Source organism: Ischnura elegans, chromosome 5, assembly GCF_921293095.1.
Source record: "Ischnura elegans chromosome 5, ioIscEleg1.1, whole genome shotgun sequence".
In the NCBI taxonomy this organism is placed as follows: domain Eukaryota; kingdom Metazoa; phylum Arthropoda; class Insecta; order Odonata; family Coenagrionidae; genus Ischnura; species Ischnura elegans.
In genome coordinates, this window is record NC_060250.1 from 15,698,578 (window position 1) to 15,716,502 (window position 17,925).

Here is a 17,925-nt window from a genome sequence, read left to right on the forward strand (position 1 = left end):
GTCATGGGAACGCGCAAGCTTTTCCACCGCGGCAAATTATAGCCCAAGGGAAATTATTCCATGAAATTGCACACACACACAAATCACATTTCCTGATTTACAGACTTTCCATGAAAGAGGCATCCATTAATTACGTGAGGTGTTTAGAGGGGGAGGGGGTCAAGCCGATACTCACCCAATCTCACGTGGGGGAGAGGGGGAAGGGGGTCCTGGTAAGTATCATGCATTTTTTTATTCCGCAAGAACCAATGAAATATTGCGATCACAGTAAGCCTAAAAATTAGTCTTAACTAATCTTAAATAAAAATAACTAAACAAATTGCTTTTTAATAAATCCAACACAATGAAGCATAGATAAACGTATTTAAACTTAAAATACGCATTTTTTAACAGTGGATACTAAACCCTAGGGCGGACTCGCCGGTTACACTTCTAGGGCAGGGCCTATAAGCACGATGCTTTTTACCTCTGCACCGCAGAAGGGGGAGGGCAGGAGGGAGAAAGGAAGGAGGCGCCGCCGCGATCGGAGCCCGACGACGCCTCCTGGGACGGGATTGGGAAGGAAGGGATGGGACGAGGAATCCCGCACCGTCACAAAGGCGGGCGGGTCCTAACATCAGCGAAACCAGGCAACAGCCATTGCTATTCTAACGATTTTGGAGGATTAATATTATGAGGAAGAATAATCCAACGATCAAATAGTTAGAACGCATTTTTGAACATTGTCACGTGAGATGATGGGGAAGGGGAGGGGATGAAACCAAATCTCACGATATCTCACTGATGGGGAGGGGAGGTACAAAAATCGCCAAAATCAACTCAACGTAAATAATGGACGCCCCCCAAAACCGGAAAATGTGTATCAAGACAAACAAAGAGTAGCTTTATGCATGGGAGTAGATCCAGTCACGAAAAACGGACTTTTCTACCCCTCAATTCAAAGTCGGAAAAAAGCTCCGCGCGACGCTCACGAAAATGATAATTCGCTTTATTGCCGAGGGAGGGCGCGCGAGGGACGGAGGTCGCGTCAATCGATCCTCATTGTCCTCGGATACATGTCGCGGCGCTTATTCAAAATATTCCCTCGAGCATGAAATGGCCAACCAAAGCGGGAAGGGGACGACGATGAGGGAGAGAAGCAATGACTCCGCCCGCAAAAAATAATAATAATAAAAGAGATCGAAGAGTAACGAGGGCAAAAGAAGACTATCGGAATCTCATCCGGGAAAAGAGCGCGGAAGCGTAAATGGACGCTGCTGCGATTATTACGAAAAGGTCAAAGGATGTTTTGTCTGATCGGGAGGTCACCAACCTCCTGCCCTTACACAGTCATGGCGCGCGCAACAGGTCATGAAAGCGTGTAAGGCACCTCATGCGCCGCTTCCCATTTCTTTCTCCAGCGAGCAAGGACACTAATTCAAGAGCTGGACGCTTCCTAGATCTCTCTCTCTTTCCAAGTATGATATCACAAAAGGAGGAGACGGGGACATTGCACTCCAGACACATCTTCATAGGAGACGGAAAGACAAAATGCTGACACACGGCGACGTTAAAAAAAAAAAACTCAGTGCGACAACAACGAGGAATGCATAGCTGATCTAGGCAAGAGTGAAAGCCGTTCTTGCAAAGCACTGCCTAAGTTTGTTCCCCGGAAAAAATTCCTTTCCGGTCATTCAAATATTTTTCTTGGGAGTATAAACGCGTTACCTCTAAAGCTATGTCAACGTTTTTGGTTGAGAATTTTCAGAGTAATACAAATGAAAATCAGATCCATGTAAAAATCATTATATCGATCAAAATCAGGCGGCATTCTCGTTGGTTTGTTATCACAATGTTACGCTAAAAGATTTTTAGGAATAAAACGGAAAAAATGCATTACTCTGATGATTATAGCCGTCTCTCCAATGAAAACTGACAAAAATGGCTTTCATTCCCACTTTAACTCCAAGTAGCCTTTAATTAGGATGATTCCTCTTCGTACTCGCAACACATCTTGAATACGTTTTCGTCATAATTTTATTTATGAATTCCCTGTGACTATAAAGAAACAGGTGTTTCCAGCAGAACATACTACGATTTCTTAAATTTTCTCCGGTTAAGTGTTTTCTTAATACTCCAATCCATTACTGACTACCAAGGAAAGCCTTATTTCCCTTCATGTATCTTTTAATTAAGTATAATTATTTATTTGTTTATGCTAGATTATGGCTCTAGTAAGTAAAAGTCATGATCAACACAAAGCATCCGATACAATACATTGTTTCCTATAAAAAGGGAGATTCTAAAACCAGGAAAAAATTTTGACGTGAAAATCTGGATGCATTGCGGAATTTAATCAAAGCACTGCAGGAACAAGTGACTTTGTACGCAGTCACGCGCACGGGTGCAAAGTTAAATACACCAACAGCTGAAGTTCGCCATGAAATTTTTTCATGGCGAACTACATCGTTGCGGAATTTAATATTTTGACTTTTATTTAAGGGCACTATAAGAGATTGGAAGCGAGTTGTTACTTTTTATACAGTATAAAGCCAAAAATTATTTTCTTACTTAGAATCAAATCACAAAGTGCAGAACATGGTGGGTGAGGAGAGGCAGCTTCTGGACGCTGATGGGAGAGGATGCTGAAAACAGTGCTATGGAGTAGAATTTTGAGTAAAAGAGGATACGAGGAGGAGAGGAAGAAAGAGAATAGGATTTACAGTTGGAATGAAATGGATTAGGCCTCATTATGAATTAAAGAGGGAAGTCGAGAGAGGACACCTGCATGAATAATTAGACTTGAAAATTATCATCATAGTTCAACGACGTAATATGTCGCTATTTTCCCACAAAGCGCTGATGCCTCATTCACATTACGATTGTTCCAGCGATTGTCGGAACTATCGTGCATTCACACGACGATGGTTAAAACCTGTGCGGCCCTCTAGGGCTGACATCTAAAGTGAACGGGAAACTGACGGTTAGCAAAGCTGTTGAGGTATGCAGGGACAAGATATTGCTGTGTTCAACGAGTATTTACCGAATAATTTTTCTTCCGCCCATATTCTTCCTTCCAAGGACAAATCCATGACAAAATGGAGCGAAGAGAGCTTCACGAGCTTTTCGTCTTCTATTGTTTCCTTTTCCGGTCTCCCAGCTCCTAACCATCGTAAAGTGGCATCGTTCGGAACTACAGTAACTATTGTCAGGACATGCATTCACACGGCTAGTTCGGCCAACTATCGTTAGGACGATCGCTACGACAATCGTAATGTGAACGAGGCATGAACTGCACAAATATTGCCCAGGATAGCCGTCCTTCCTCATCACGCAGTCGCGGGCGGGAGGACCACACCCAACGGATCAGCAACAGCTGAGGCGGCCTCGGGCGAGTGCATCCTCCCGAGGTAGAGCAAGAAGAATGGAAACACGAGCCCCGACAAAAGGGAAGGGGAGGGGATGGTAAGATGACCCCGATCTCAAGAGCACAGAAGTAAACTCCTCCCCCCCCCCCCCCACTCATCCCCCCACACACCTAGTAGACTATTAAAAACACTTAATCGTTTAGGCAAGGCCACCAGAGAGACGGCTAAGTTTAGCCCCCGAGCCACAGCACGCGGAAGGAATCGAACAAAGAAGAAGACGAAGGAATTTCGACGGTTAATCCATTTGAAATGGACGCGATTCAAAACCCAGAGAGAGCACTGACCGGGCTTACACAGAAGATAGCACATACAATTTCTCGACAATTGCAGCTTTTCTCGCCAAATGAATTTCCAGGTTATACACTCGCGTTTCCAACATGAAACAATACGGTGCGTCACATTTTTTACGTGGATCATGAATTTCCCCAGCTAGCTTTAAGTAAATGTAAGAGATTTTGCAATTTCCACTTAAAACTCTCCGTTGTGTAGTCCAGTGAATAAAGATTCAAGCGCCACCTTTTAAATCTTTTTTCATTTATGATGGAACGATTCCACCACGTCACCTAAAACAACTAGTTTTAGAGTCTTGCATAAAATAATTAAATAATAATACTATATCAGAAAAGAAATACGGGGAACTAATATGATTGACTATACAGTTCCTTTCACTTATTAGTTGGATGATACTTTCTGCCTCTCGAAGTATTTTTTTTTTTTTTCAAATTAAACTAGGGTTAGAAGGCAACATTAGGTGGCTAGATTTGGCTACCACCAAGAGGCTCCGTATTCAAATCCGGGCGTTGGCAGAGATTTTTCAGAGACTGCGCGATCCCGACTTAAGTGCTTTTTGGAGAGCAATTTATTACGGGCACAGCACTACGACCGTCGGATGGAACGTTAAATCGATTCTCCTGAATCCTCTCCACCGTTCTCATGTGCGTCCTTGCCTTCCACAACAAATACGGCACTTACCTCGGGTAATCACGGACGATATTTGGTCCTGACAGTATGGTTTCACAGTACTTACATGGAAGATCACTGCATCATTTTCCGTTGACTTTGGCCCAAAGACGACGGCTTCACCGGCAATTCCCCAAGCATCTTCAAGTCAGACTTTTGACCAGAAAAAGCCAGTGGGATTCCCGGCGAAACTCTCGCATTTAGACTACAAGCAACACAAAAAATACCCGAAACACAAAAAGAATCTTATTTATCATATTTATGCACCACAAAAAGAGTTCTAAATACAGAAGTCGCGACACTCCTGCAGAGACTTGATTTTCTGAAATGCTTCAACACGAACGATATTAATACTCATTAACTTGAGATATTATTTTTTATTCGAATTTGAATTATTAACTTGTAAAGGCGTTACAAGGACGGGAAAAGGGCACTCCCTAGCATTTTCTCTGAAACAGCTTCGTAAACTGTCTTCAATTTTACTATTCTGACCTAGGTGTCAGAAACTGAGTGTCATTGCATTGGGTGGGTGTGGTGGCTATTGTTGGCTTCCCACCCAGACCTTCCGGGTTCAAATACGTGCGGAGGGAGAAATGTTTCGAAGACTTGTCAGATCCCTGCTTCGTTGCTTTGTGGAGGGAACTTCATAGAGTGTACTCCGTCCCTCGGATGGGACGCTAAGCCGTGGTCCTCTTGGGCTTTAGTCGAGAAACAACTAATGCTGACACCGGGTTTCTCCACAATCTTCCTCTCCTTAACCTTCCCTCACGGTGCGAATGAGTTCAAATGTCGGTCGTCTCCTTCAAATACCACGCCATGCCAGAGTTTCATAATCATTATTTCTAAGGCATTCAGTTTCTAATACCCTACTTGGTATAAAATTTACTACAGCGTGATAATGATATTCCCGCTCGTCGCATATTTACTCACTAACTATTGATGAATATTTCTCGGGTTCTCAGCCAGGTCAACGCTTTTATATAAGCCAACCATATATAAAATCATTAACCTGGCTGAGAACCCGAGAAATATTCATCAATAGTATTCACTAGGAGAAATTAAAATCGTTTATCACAAACGATTACTTGCTACGGTAGCCATGTAAACCCAACAAACAACAAAAGATTAGCTTTTTAGATTTTTAGCCTTGCCAACGACCAGCTTCCACGGTTCTCTATCTTCCTTCATTTTTATTTCCGCCTCATGTCTTCTACGTCACATATTTATAGAAATAATCTCCTAATTTTTTTAATCTGCTCGAGACTAGTGCCTTATCGTACGTTCGGCCCTCTCTTTCACCCTACGCGTATACGAGCATACTCGTATCTTTATGCCTGCAGCCGAAATTTCCGAACGCAATGGCATCATCACTCATTCTGTATCAGCGAATGCAAATACCCGGAGAGGATAAAATTCCCCCCTTCCGCCAATACGGTGGCAAGGTTCCAAAACCCCTCGGACAGAACCATCCTATTTTTAAGAAACCAAGCCGGTGTAGACGAAACCCTTCGGGCGGCCACATCGGCATCGGAGGCCTTTTAAAAATGCCCACGCCATCCACGGAAGAGCAAACTGAATGCCAACATTCTCTTTCTAAAGCCTTCTGCCGATACAAGCGTCAGTTAATCATAAGAAACCTAAACGAAGTGAAGTCTCTGATTGCGCAGTACCTTAAATCGACGCATCACCAACATTTCGTCTGCTCGCAATGCTTTTTTCGCAACGAATTAGTCGTTTAAACTTGGTTTTGATCTTTAAATGCCCATTGTGTATTGATTACATCTTTTGTGAGAATTTAAAACATACATCTTTAACGAAATTAAGAATATTGTGAAGAATATGTTTCAAATTTTAGACTTAAATATAAAGTCGAGTCTTTCCTTGGCGTGCTTTGAAAATTTCAAGGTACGATCATACGTCATCAAACGAGTAATATGCCTTTACATGATGACATAAGATGGGACCAGCGGGAGTGACGAAACCTCTTCCTTCGCAATAACATAGATGTCTCCTTTCCTTACGAGCAGGCCATCTACGCCACAGTACCATGAGTTAGACTATGAATTTTCCAACATTTCTTCAATCAGTCGGGTGATAATTTACTTTTATCAAGACCCAAACCACATAAAAAATAAATATCAAAGAGTGTTTTCCTAATTTTTAAAGAGTATTTTTTTCAAAATTACATTTACATTTTTGACAATCGACATTTTTCTGGGGAAGAAAGAACGCGCTAAAAAAGGCTATCGAATCCCGGTCTTCGGGGGGATAGCTTTTTACCAATTTAATGTTTAGCATAATAACAAGAGCACACTTTGTGAGCTTCAAATTACTGAAATAAACTTCTTTCGCGGGGACGCCTATAACAAAATACATTTAAAACGGAGGAATAAGTCTTCTGCGTTTGATGGCCAATTTCGAAAGAATGGTTCCCAAGCTGTAGGCGTCAAAAGAATCAAAAGCACGGAAGAACTCAACTATTACCCTCATCAAATGCATCCCTTTCATAGGGCCTTTTTTGACAGTCAAATTTAAAATTTACCAGGTAAAGGATTTAAATAAATAATATATTGGTATAAAGACTGGAGGCGTCATTCATGGGTTATGAGAGGATCGTTATGAAAGATTTAAAAAATACGGCTAGTGAAGAATCCGATATGGAGTGTAGCGCTTTACGGAGAGGAAAATAGGAAGATTGAAGACGAGAGAAGATTGGAGGCGTTTGAGATGTGGGTCTGAGGAAGAATGAAGAAGTTGAAGAGGACGAAAAGGCGGAGGAACGACGAAGTACTAAACATCGTGAATGAGGAGAGGCGGCTTCTAGATGAGATACGGAAGAGATATAAGGTATGGATGGAGTGAGTATTGAGCGGCAAGGGCACAATGAAAACAGTGATAACAGAGGGTAGAATGTTGGATGAACGAGGGAGAGGAAGGAAATGAATGGGATTTTTATAAAAATGAAAAGGACTAAGCCTTATTGCAAATTGACGAGGGAAGTCAATGAAGGGGAGATAGACTGCCAAAATATGACTTGTAAATTCCATACAACCCAACCTTAATCGGTAGAATATTTCAATGAATTATTGATTTACTATCTTTCCATAAACCATACCAGTCGTAACCCTTCAGAAGAGCTTGCTTGTAACCGGGTACCAATGAAAATTGTTTATTTTAGCCGATCGAGAGATAAAACAATCGCAAAGTCTTGTAAACTCGACTTTACGATTGATGTTCGATTTGCGCTTTTGATTGAACGAATGTCATTGATTGGTCTGGTTCACGTGGCGTCAAGGTAAGACAAGTAAATTGCTATACATTTAAACAAATGAAGACAGTATTTGGGCGACTATGGGTGATGCCCATAAGGGCGCGCATTCGGTTCATCCGCCCCTTTCTCGCCCCCTCCCCTCACAACAGACGAGATGACCTTTCCCACCGGAGCTCTGACCCGCTGTCACTCGCGTACGTACTGGGGAGCACGGCCCGGGAGGAAAGATATCGGTGGACGACATTATACAAAAGCACGGCTCCTAACTGGAGATGGGTGGCGAAGTCGAATAAAATTTCCTAGTCGACGAAATGTAAAGAGTCGACATCGGACTGAAAGAGCACACATGTCAACAAACATGACTAACTTATTCATCTTCAGCGCCCCGAAAACTGCGCATGTAAAGCCTTTACAGCGGGGGAAACTAACGAACAGCAACGCAGGGCGATCACAAACACCAATGCCCTGGACAGCAGCGACCAACCCACGCGGGACTCGATCCCGCAGCCTTCGGATTGGCATGATAGGCCTTCAACCCGCCGCCAAAGAGCCCCAGAACTACTCTAGGTGCCGGAAGAAAATATTTCTCTCCGACAGGTTTGAACCACCACCCTTGTATGTTTACAATGGATAGCCCACTGCATTACCACAACGCCAACTCACTTCCTAAGGACCAAGACAGGAGGGGATATACCCGATTAATGCATGACTTATCGAAAAGCAACTCAAGAAATGCGAGAAAGCACTTGTACGAAAAAATAACACACAATCTAATATGTTTTGATTTGGTCCATGGATTCGCACACGTTCCGTAACGTCAAAAAACTCTTTTAATAATGAATTCGTACAAGATGAGTACAGCGTAACCATTTATTTAGAAGCCGCAAAATTATCTGCATGATGTACGATAATGCCACACGTCATACTACGAAATCCACTGTCAATTATCGCTTCAACTATCTTCAATTAATACAACTTCAACTCTTCCATTCCCAATATCTCCCTAGGATCGTAAAATTTCCCCACAAACAACTTCTTTCCTTTGAATCCCCTCTCCGTATCCTGAACCCCACTTTATACGCGAACCGTCAGCATGTATTTGAGAAGCAATTGAACCAGGAGAACACGGGCTCAACGACACCGAAAAAATGTCACTATTGCAAGCGAGCCAACGCAGAAAAGAATAAAAAAGCTCATAAAAATAGTCACCAATACACACACCAACACCCATTAGAGGATTTTTTGATGGAACAACATCTAGAATTATTGAAGTAGGTAATAGATTGCGTCCTTTCAACACAGCGTGCACTACGAAGCTTTTCAAAATGCAGTAATTATTGATGTTCCAACCCAACCTAAATCTCTTCTTTCGTTCCCCGGTACTGAGCCCATGGAACATTATCCAACCGTAGTGATTTCATCATGTGATGATCATTCTCTCAAATCTTCGAAACCTACGACGAATTCTCTCGTTTAAAAAATACTCAGTTGAAAAATGTCACTTATTTTCCGTACATCAAAGTGAAATGTATACACCGGAGGTGGCGAAATATTAGACCCGAATTAAAATGGAAAACAACCTACTGCCGACCACCTATGCTAGAGTAAGACTGGATCACACCAAAAATAGCAAACAAAACATTAATATAGACCCTCATCGAAAAACGTCATGGTAAACATTTCACATAAAATTTAAGCTGAAAGGGTATTTTAACAACGTACCGAAGTTATTCTAACTAACTAAAGCGAACATTAACCATTAAACATAGATGAGGAAAAGAGTTTTCAAAATCACACAGAAGTACATATTTACAATAACACCTAATTTAACAAACGAATAATACGGTCGACCCACTTGAAGCTTACCTACCTCATCAGAAAAATACTACGTTGAGCTTCCGGGACGATTGACACCAAATATGACGTAAGAAAAATCTATCTTACGGCCTGGTTACACGACATATATCAACCAGAACCAGTCAATGTATGCAACAAAATAGAACGGGATATATTTTATGTTCATACATACGTAGAATTTGGGTGTATGTACTCTGTATTGTGGCATTCATACTCGCGTTCATACGTTTAGACCATGTTTAGACATTAACTTGTACGAGTAACTGTAACGTGCAACCAGGCCTTCACAAAGGAAGCAGGCGAAATTAGTATCAACAGTGGGAGGCGAAAAATCAAAAGGCCAAAATAGATGTAAGAGAAAAACAAGTTATAGTTTCTCTCAGTTTTTAAAACCTTAACTTTTACATAAATTGATCCGACGTCTGATGAAGAGACAAGTGTTAGCGCATACGACCTCAGGCAGTAGGCCAATTATTTGCGAATGCAAGAGCATTGCGAAGTCTCGGGAGGCCGAGACTCGAGGTCAAGTTGGATGAATCAAGCGGTGAGGAGGGAGCACAGACCCCTCACGCCCACTTCTCCGCACGCACTTGACCAAAGCTCTCCTTCGCCTCTAATGTTTCAAACGCCTCATCACTGCACCTCATTGTTTTTTTTTTAAGAAAAATTCATTCACTAACCGATGAAAAACTTGAATGAATTCATCGCCTACACCAATATTCCATGAGGAGGATAGAGAGATCTACCTCGACCGCTGATAGTGAACAAAGAATTTGCAACATACACAGAATATCTTTGATTTGATGCCGCGAAATTCAATCTATAAATAATGCTCCAACTTGATTAGGCGTTTGAAAAATACTGCACAGGCATTTCCTAAAAAACGGAAATTAAGAAGGAACCAGAAAAGGAAAAACCAGCTGTGATGAATGACACTCTTCGGGAAGTCACAGACGTTAACGAAAGATCCTCGAGTATTAATCTCGATCAGTCAATCACATTCTTAATACAAACTACAGTTCAAAATGACCTGATATAGTCCATAAAAAACAGCAACTCAAAAGGACAGGCGCAGAAAATCGTAAGTTTGATAACATAAAATATTGAAGTCCGTCACAGAATCAAATCGGATAGCGACAACACGAAACTTCTCAACAGCTGAGATGAGACCAAAGGCACGTAGTTCGTAACGCAACTGTGACACATGCCATTACTGGCTATTAAGAAAACACATGAACTTTGACCATCACCATGCAAGCAAATCCCATTCTCATGAAGGTTAATAAATTGATAACCCTACAAGTACACACAGCAAGTCTAACAAACAGAATGTGTATTTCCTCGGTAAAAATGACTTAAAACTTTCACCTCGCCCTGTAGCAATCTAAATCACTGTCCTCAAGCTTCACATTGAGTGACATCCGAACAAATGTCAACTCGCCCCCGTCAATACCCTCCGCTTTCCCACGGAGAGGCTATGCCCGTGCACCTTGGGTCGGAGCCAACACAACGAAAACAACATCGACATCATGCGCTCGCACCAGAGGCAACACTTCCACGCGAACTTGTCCTTATTTTATAGAAAGGGGCGTGGCGTGACACTTCCACAATATTACACGACGCGAGGTTGAAAGTGATTCACCAAACACGGATTTAAGCATGACCACAACTAAAAAAATTATCAAGCCTACGTTACAGCTGCTATGTTCGATTTCCCAGAATGTTTACACAACACCATTGAACTTTTTCATTCCATGGATGATGATGTAGCGCTCACTCGTAAACGCCTAGAGATAAACCGATGAAAATAATCAAAATGTAAATATTGTAAACAATATTCCCCGTTCGATACTTGATTAAATACAATACTTCGGGCATTCGAAGGGAGAAAATAATGATTATAATGTTTTACTACGGTGACAAACATTGACATGACATTTTAAAGATGGATAAAACTTATACAAGTACTTATACCGATTTTAAACCATATCCACTTAATAAATAGACACTCCTTACACTCTTTCCCAGAGGCATAAAAGTTTTCCCTAGCATCCCCTGTTCTAAATTTAGACATACACGAAAACCCGGACGGGATGACCATAAATTCATAAGTAGTCAAAAATAGAAAAAACTTACCTTTCGTTCTGATAGTCCAAGACAACAGAAGTCGAATCAAACTCACTGAAATCCCCGATGGACTCCCCTTCGAAGCTATACCCGCCGAAAACACTCGCACGAGTTGAGGCATTCATGTTAAAATATGGCGTCCAGAAACCTTACTGACACCTGGCGAGCATTTTGGGAAGTTTGTCCTACTATAAGCATCATTCTTCATTATTTTACATCATAATAATCATTCTACAAGACATTAAAAGCTCTAAAACTTTTAATTTGTGTACTATTTTTTATTTTATTCAATTTTTAATGTGTGTGATACATTGAAGGTATAATTTCATTTGTCAATTGTTTGGCGTGAAACTTCCTAACTACAAGGATGCGGTTTCAAAATATGTTATTCCGTTGTGGAGGTTAAAAATATTAAATTTCCCATTCATCCCACCCCTCCTGAGTTCGTAAACTCGTGATCATTGAAGTAAGTGTTCGAAGAAATATTAATAATTCATTTTTTTCAGGTACAATCGTAGTTATAGGCGGAAAGTCTTCTCTATTAAATGATTTGTTACCTGTAAAACCTCGGTAAATAGTTCATGAATCCATGGAAAATATCTTAATTTTGATCACGTTGTCTATACTTTTAGCAAAATTCACGGCACGATATCACTGTTTAATAATTTATATTTTGTCCGGCATCTTTCTGCTGTGGTCATGCCGAAGCAGAAATAGATAGGATCCTGAAGGAACCCAATATATAGTAATTTAGTATTTTTCTATGCATGGGATATGTTATGATCACACATTTTGGACCCTAGGAAGTAATTATGTCTCATTTTTAGAGTAGTGACTAACTGCAATTTGTTATACTTTAGGTAGGAGAAGATAAACACATATCAGCTATGTCAAAGGTGTACACATTAAAACCGACCGATGATAGCGACGAGGACGATACCTGCGTTCTTAACCTTGATGGCTTTGCAAGTGACGATGATTTGGATATTGATAAAAGTAATCTATCTCCCAGTCATTATAGTGAAGTCCAAGATAACTTAGCTGAAGGAAGCAGTAAAACTGTTAATAGACATGAAACTTCACACCGTAAGGTGGGAACTATCGAAAATGTTTCAAAGGGAAAAAGAGCCTCAAACAACTCCACATACTCAGATGTGTCGACACCTCCAATGGACTCAAAATCATTTGTAGCGACCCCCAAAACTGCTACTCTCTCTAAGGAAACTAGTAGAGTGGAAGTCAGTTACAGCCCCGATTTCACTGAAGTCAGTGAACAAACAGAAGACAAAATGACTGCATGGGAAAGGTGGTTTGTGATGAAGCAGAGACAAATAAGACTTCAAACAGAAATGGAAAAAAAGAAGAAGATGGTGGAAGAGCAAAAGGTTCTGGAACGTAGGAGGAAGAAGGCTGAAGAAAATGAAAGATTGCAGAAATTATGGCTGGAAAAAAAGAAAATGGAAGATTTTGCTAAGAAAGAAAGGGAAAAAGCAATGAACACAAAGAATGACAAGGGAAAAGCCAATGAACTGTTTTATGAAAAATGGTGTCAAAAGAAACTTCAGGAAAAACAGAGTAAGAATTTGTATTCATTTTTCATTTTGCACAATCTTTTCTCATCTTGCACCCTAGATTTGTGTTATATCACCCTGCATCAGAACTATTGCTTCTGCTTTCAATGCTATTTATGGTCAGGACCATCGATGGGGAGGGGGGCAGACTGCTGCGGGCCGTAGAGTTAAGGGGATTATTTCTTTTCGGAGAAGGGGGACCTCACACCAAAACTCTACCATTGGCCACAAGAAATCGTTGAGCGGCCCTGTTAATGGCCCTTTGTACAAATTTCATCTTTGATATGCTTTTATCGTAATTTTTTAAGTTTCAGTATTTAATTCTCCTCGAGAATCAATGGATAAGACAGTGTTGGTCCTAGCTAATGCATACTGTTACCACACAAAGTAAAAAATAGTAATTTAACCTGACTCATTTCGGGCCGATACTTACTGAACTAACATTCAAAGCAAGTATTTGCCCTCTAAACTTGCATAATTGGAAATGGGTAAAAGATGAATAATAAGCTACAAGTATATAATACCTATGTGAGCTGGAAAGTGAGGGTGAAATTACATTCATATTCATTGAAGCAGTAACTGCTGAAGCATATTTAAGAATCTACTCAGTTCATCATTTCAAATGGTACTGAAAAAATATCACTCTATCAAGTAATGAAAAGTTGGACCAGGTATTCAAATATAAGTTAATGCTATTAATCAGATAGAATATCACCAACCTTGTGCTGAGGCCATGAGAAGTGAAACTTATTAGATTGATTAATTTATTATATTCCTTGCAATACTTTTCCTCATCCTAACAACATCTATGCTCAGAGGAAAAAGGAAAGCACATTAAATATGAGGAGAAATTAGCATAACTGTTCATCAAAATATTGAGACCAACAGATTTTCTTTATGTCCTTTTGTCAATCGGCTTCAGCTATTTTTTTATCAATGATTGGCGTGAAAAAGCAAAAGGCAACTCCATTTGCACTTATTTTGTTTTCAATTTGGTGTGCTGCTATGAAAACAAATCCAATTGATTAATTCGTATTCCATCTAAACATCATTCGAAGACATTTGCACTTTGAAACTCAGTAAAATGTAAGTAATGCCCAGGTCTTTGCCCAAATTTTAACTGTTAAGAGAAATTGGCAAACTAATTCCAGGCAAACTCCAGTATAACAAAGAGCAAGAAAAATATGAAGAATTGCAGAAGGAAATCCGTAAGAAGAAAAATGAAAAAGCACAAATGGAGTGGATGAATAAGGCAAAACAAAGACCTATGACACCACGTATCACATTCGGTTATGTTGGAGATTCAGTCATAGGTAAGTAAAAATTATGAGAACACAACCACCACCAAATGAAGAAATACATTTAATTCTATGTGACCATAAATAATGTTATTTCAGCATTTCATGACTCAACCAGCCACCCACCACCGACGTATGTTAACCCTATCCCATGGCAACTATGAAGCAAGAAGTTGTAGCTCTATGAATATTAACCATATGCACAGGCTAAATTGACATATTCAGTGATTTGTATTAGAATTTTTCTAACAATAATCATCAAGTAGCATCAAAAAAAAAACAAGAATTTGTACTTACAATATTTCATTGTAATCATATTAGTTGTGGAAATTGATGTTTTTATTACAAATCATGCCAAAGCTTGATGCACCCAAATTTCCTAATTTTACTAGATACTGCAATCAAAATACTATTGCTGTACTTTGTGGTGCATTTCCATTAGTTTTCCTTCTATCACGTTATTTTGTTTAATTGTCTCATAACAACCTCTGTAGACGTAAGGTGCAATTGTCTGATGGAAATAAATGTACACTAATCAAAAATCCTCTGATAAGTAATTAGTATGTATTACAGATTAATGCTATGTTCTTTGAAGTCCTAAGAAAAGTTTTTCATTGCCAGTGCTGCCTCCAAAACCGTATGTTACATCAACTCATTAGTGATAAAAACCAGATTGCTTCGCCTCATTTTTAGAGCCATTTGAGAAGAACTTAAAAACAGTTTTTGGGGGAGATAAGGGGAGGGCAGCTGGGGAGGAAAAAAAACAGTCAAAAAGGAAAGTAGGAGGTATGTACAATATATATGGAAACAAAAGAGCCAAGGGCAGCATGAAAAGAGGATACGTTTTAGAAGAATGGCATAGGAGTACTGGTGAAGACAATATCATGTATTGAAAGAGACTAGCAAGCAATAAAGGAGAAAAGTGCAATAGATGAGGATAGAATGACAAGGTTAGACATGGGAAGACCGCCCGTTTTCTAGGCAATGAAGGCAAGAGAAGTAATCCAAGTGGAATATATCCCCTCTGAGCTACAAACAATTTGGGAAATGCTGGGTGGGAAAGATTTTTTATCTTGTCCAAAGGATCCACTCATCAAGAGGAGGATAGGACAGAAAATTAGTGAAAGCTGTGCTAACCAGGGATGGCAAGTGCAACGAAACAAAAATGTATTGTTTTGACCCGGAGGGAAACGAAAATACGAGGCCTAAGTTAAGTTTCATTCCTGCACGAAATTAAAATCATCATGGAATTTAGTTTCGACCAGGGGTGAAAGTTAACTCCCGGGAACGAAACGAAATTAATGGGAACTCTGCTGCTCATAGTTAAGTTTCGATCCCAAAAGTTGAGTGGAGGGGAATAAGAGGGAATAGTTTCGACCCATTGCATTTGACATTCGTGTAGAGGTTGAAACATTGAGCTTAAAAATCGAATGGCCAGTTAGGGTTCGCCACTCTCCTGTTAGTAGTAAAAATATGAGTACCCCATGCATCTAATGGTGGTATGCCAAGCCTCTTCTTCATTCAACCATACTTGGTGCGCAAGTCGAAACTAAACTGTTCGAAGGTGAGGCACCTGGTCCCTCTGATACAAAACATCCGAGTTTCGTTTTATCCCATAGTTTTACTTTAGCTTGGACTCCAAGTAGTTTTTACTCTGATTTTCTTTGGACCCTGAGTTTATATCCAATGTTTAAATACATTTCGTTTCTATATTATGCTCCCGGGAATTAAACTATTGAAGTGTTACTGGTTTTGACCTTCGTTTAGTTTCCCTTGCGATCCCTGGTGCTAACTACACTGCTGAGAAAGTAGAAGACAATGGAATGCAAGGAATAAAATCTTGCAAGTTTTGCATTATGCAAAGTAGACTGAGGAAAGAAATTGACAAAATACGTAAAGATGAGGGAAAATGGAAACTAGAGTAAAATCTGCTTGTAGTCAGTAAGGGAAAGTAAAGGCATTGTATGATAACAACAATAAGGTCTTAAGTTGAGAGGAACCAAGAATATAAGCAGCACAAACTTTCTTGCTTTGGGGGTTAAAAAAAAGAACCCAAGGTCCAGCCAATCAAAGCAGAAAAATTCATGCCAAATTCCAGGTTTTCCAGGGAAATTTTTCAAAATTCCAGGTTTATCTCACATGAGTAGTGCGATAGATATGAATTTTAAATTGATCTATTTTACAAAATTGGATTAAAATTACTTATAGAATAGTGTAAGGATTAATAAAATATCCCCCAGAAGGCCATAAAACTCACCATTTTGAACCATTTACCTTAATTTTTTTTTTGGTGGAGGGCATCCGCACCTCCCACTTACCCTGGCAGGTATGCCATACCCTCAGACCCTCACAGTAAGAGTTGCACCTGAAACCCCCCCCCCCTAGCCTTAATTCCTAGCCCGTCTAGAGTCATACAGATAAATATATGTTTTCATAAAGTGCAATTTAACCCGTCAACGCCCACTGGTGCCATATGGCCAGGCCCGTCGCTAGCTGATCTGGCGCCCGGGGCAAACTGGGATCGGCGGAAAATTTTAATCGGCGAACACGGTGCGCCCCCATGGATGCCGACTTACAAAAAATATTGGGGGGGCCCAAACCGGGGATCTTGCCCCGGGAAATTTTATAGGTAGTGAGCTTTAAGTTTTTTAAGCATTTTAGAAGTCATATGATCAACATTAGAACCCTGATAACTCGAATCTCTGTATCTGGACACTCCGAGGAAAATCGACAAGCCTGACACATTTTTTCCTCACACCCATAGCGAATTTTTGAGGGGGCTCGGGCCCCCTCAGGCCCCAAGGAGTCGGCGCCACTGTGCGCTCCCAATTTGCTGCGCCCGGAGCAAAATGCCCTGGTTGCCCCGCCCTCGCGACGGGCCTGCATATGGCACCCAGTGCAGTGCTGAGCCAATACTCCGGCAATGTATTTAATACGTGAATTTTAGCGTACACGTCGGTGCACATACTTAGTAAAAGGTTTCCTCTATTATTCAGTCAGTTTGAATTGTGTTCTTTGTGTTAAGTTCATATGTATCATATTTTTATAAAGTGAAATATGTGTGAATTTAAAAAAAACTTTGGGCACTGATGGGTTAAAATGTAATCAATACATCGTAAAGCATATATGTACATAAAATAGGCCTGAAAATGGGTGTTAAACTGGCATAATTTTATGTGAAATGAATTTGAAAGGAAAGATTTTGAAACTCCAGGTCGGAGCGTAAATTCATGAATTCATAATTCCAGGGACTAAAAATTCACGCATAATTCCAGATTCACTCGGTTGCTGGGCACCCTTTTACTGTGAAGACAGATAGATACTGCATTGTGCAAAATCTTTCGACTAATTGTAAGTGGAACTAACTTATGTATGACAAAAATTCAAAGTTCTTGGTCCATCCCTTGTTCAATTCAATGGGCATAAGTCACACC

General features: G+C 40.3%; 1 protein-coding gene and 1 long non-coding RNA gene across 3 annotated transcripts in view; one reads left to right on the plus strand and one right to left on the minus strand.

The window, feature by feature from the left end:
- Positions 1-11,760, minus strand: part of LOC124158519 — a 581,141-nt gene extending 569,381 nt beyond the window's left edge. The window contains exon 1 of the long non-coding RNA XR_006864821.1: positions 11,632-11,760. This is a non-coding gene — a long non-coding RNA (uncharacterized LOC124158519). The remainder of the gene's footprint in view (positions 1-11,631) is intronic.
- Positions 11,761-11,975: 215 nt separating this feature from the next.
- On the plus strand, positions 11,976-15,033 carry LOC124158521 (coiled-coil domain-containing protein 34-like). 2 transcript variants are annotated; one of them, XM_046533645.1, is made up of 5 exons: positions 11,976-12,088; positions 12,255-12,367; positions 12,483-13,197; positions 14,345-14,506; positions 14,591-15,033. In XM_046533645.1, the coding sequence occupies exons 3-5, from the start codon at positions 12,510-12,512 to the stop codon at positions 14,653-14,655; spliced, it is 915 nt and encodes a 304-aa protein (XP_046389601.1). In that variant the 5' UTR covers positions 11,976-12,088; positions 12,255-12,367; positions 12,483-12,509; the 3' UTR covers positions 14,656-15,033. The 2 variants fall into 2 exon arrangements, with proteins under 2 accessions (XP_046389601.1, XP_046389600.1); XM_046533644.1 differs by lacking the exon at positions 12,255-12,367.
- The last annotated feature ends 2,892 nt before the right edge of the window (positions 15,034-17,925 follow it).

Bases quoted from the DNA above. Each gene is read 5' to 3' on its own strand.
- LOC124158521 (XM_046533645.1), top strand. From the start codon at position 12,510: ATGTCAAAGGTGTACACATTAAAACCGACCGATGATAGCGACGAGGAC. The intron at 13,198-14,344 runs GTAAGAATTTGT...AACTAATTCCAG, and splicing joins GAAACTTCAGGAAAAACAGA to GCAAACTCCAGTATAACAAA. The intron at 14,507-14,590 runs GTAAGTAAAAAT...ATGTTATTTCAG, and splicing joins TGTTGGAGATTCAGTCATAG to CATTTCATGACTCAACCAGC.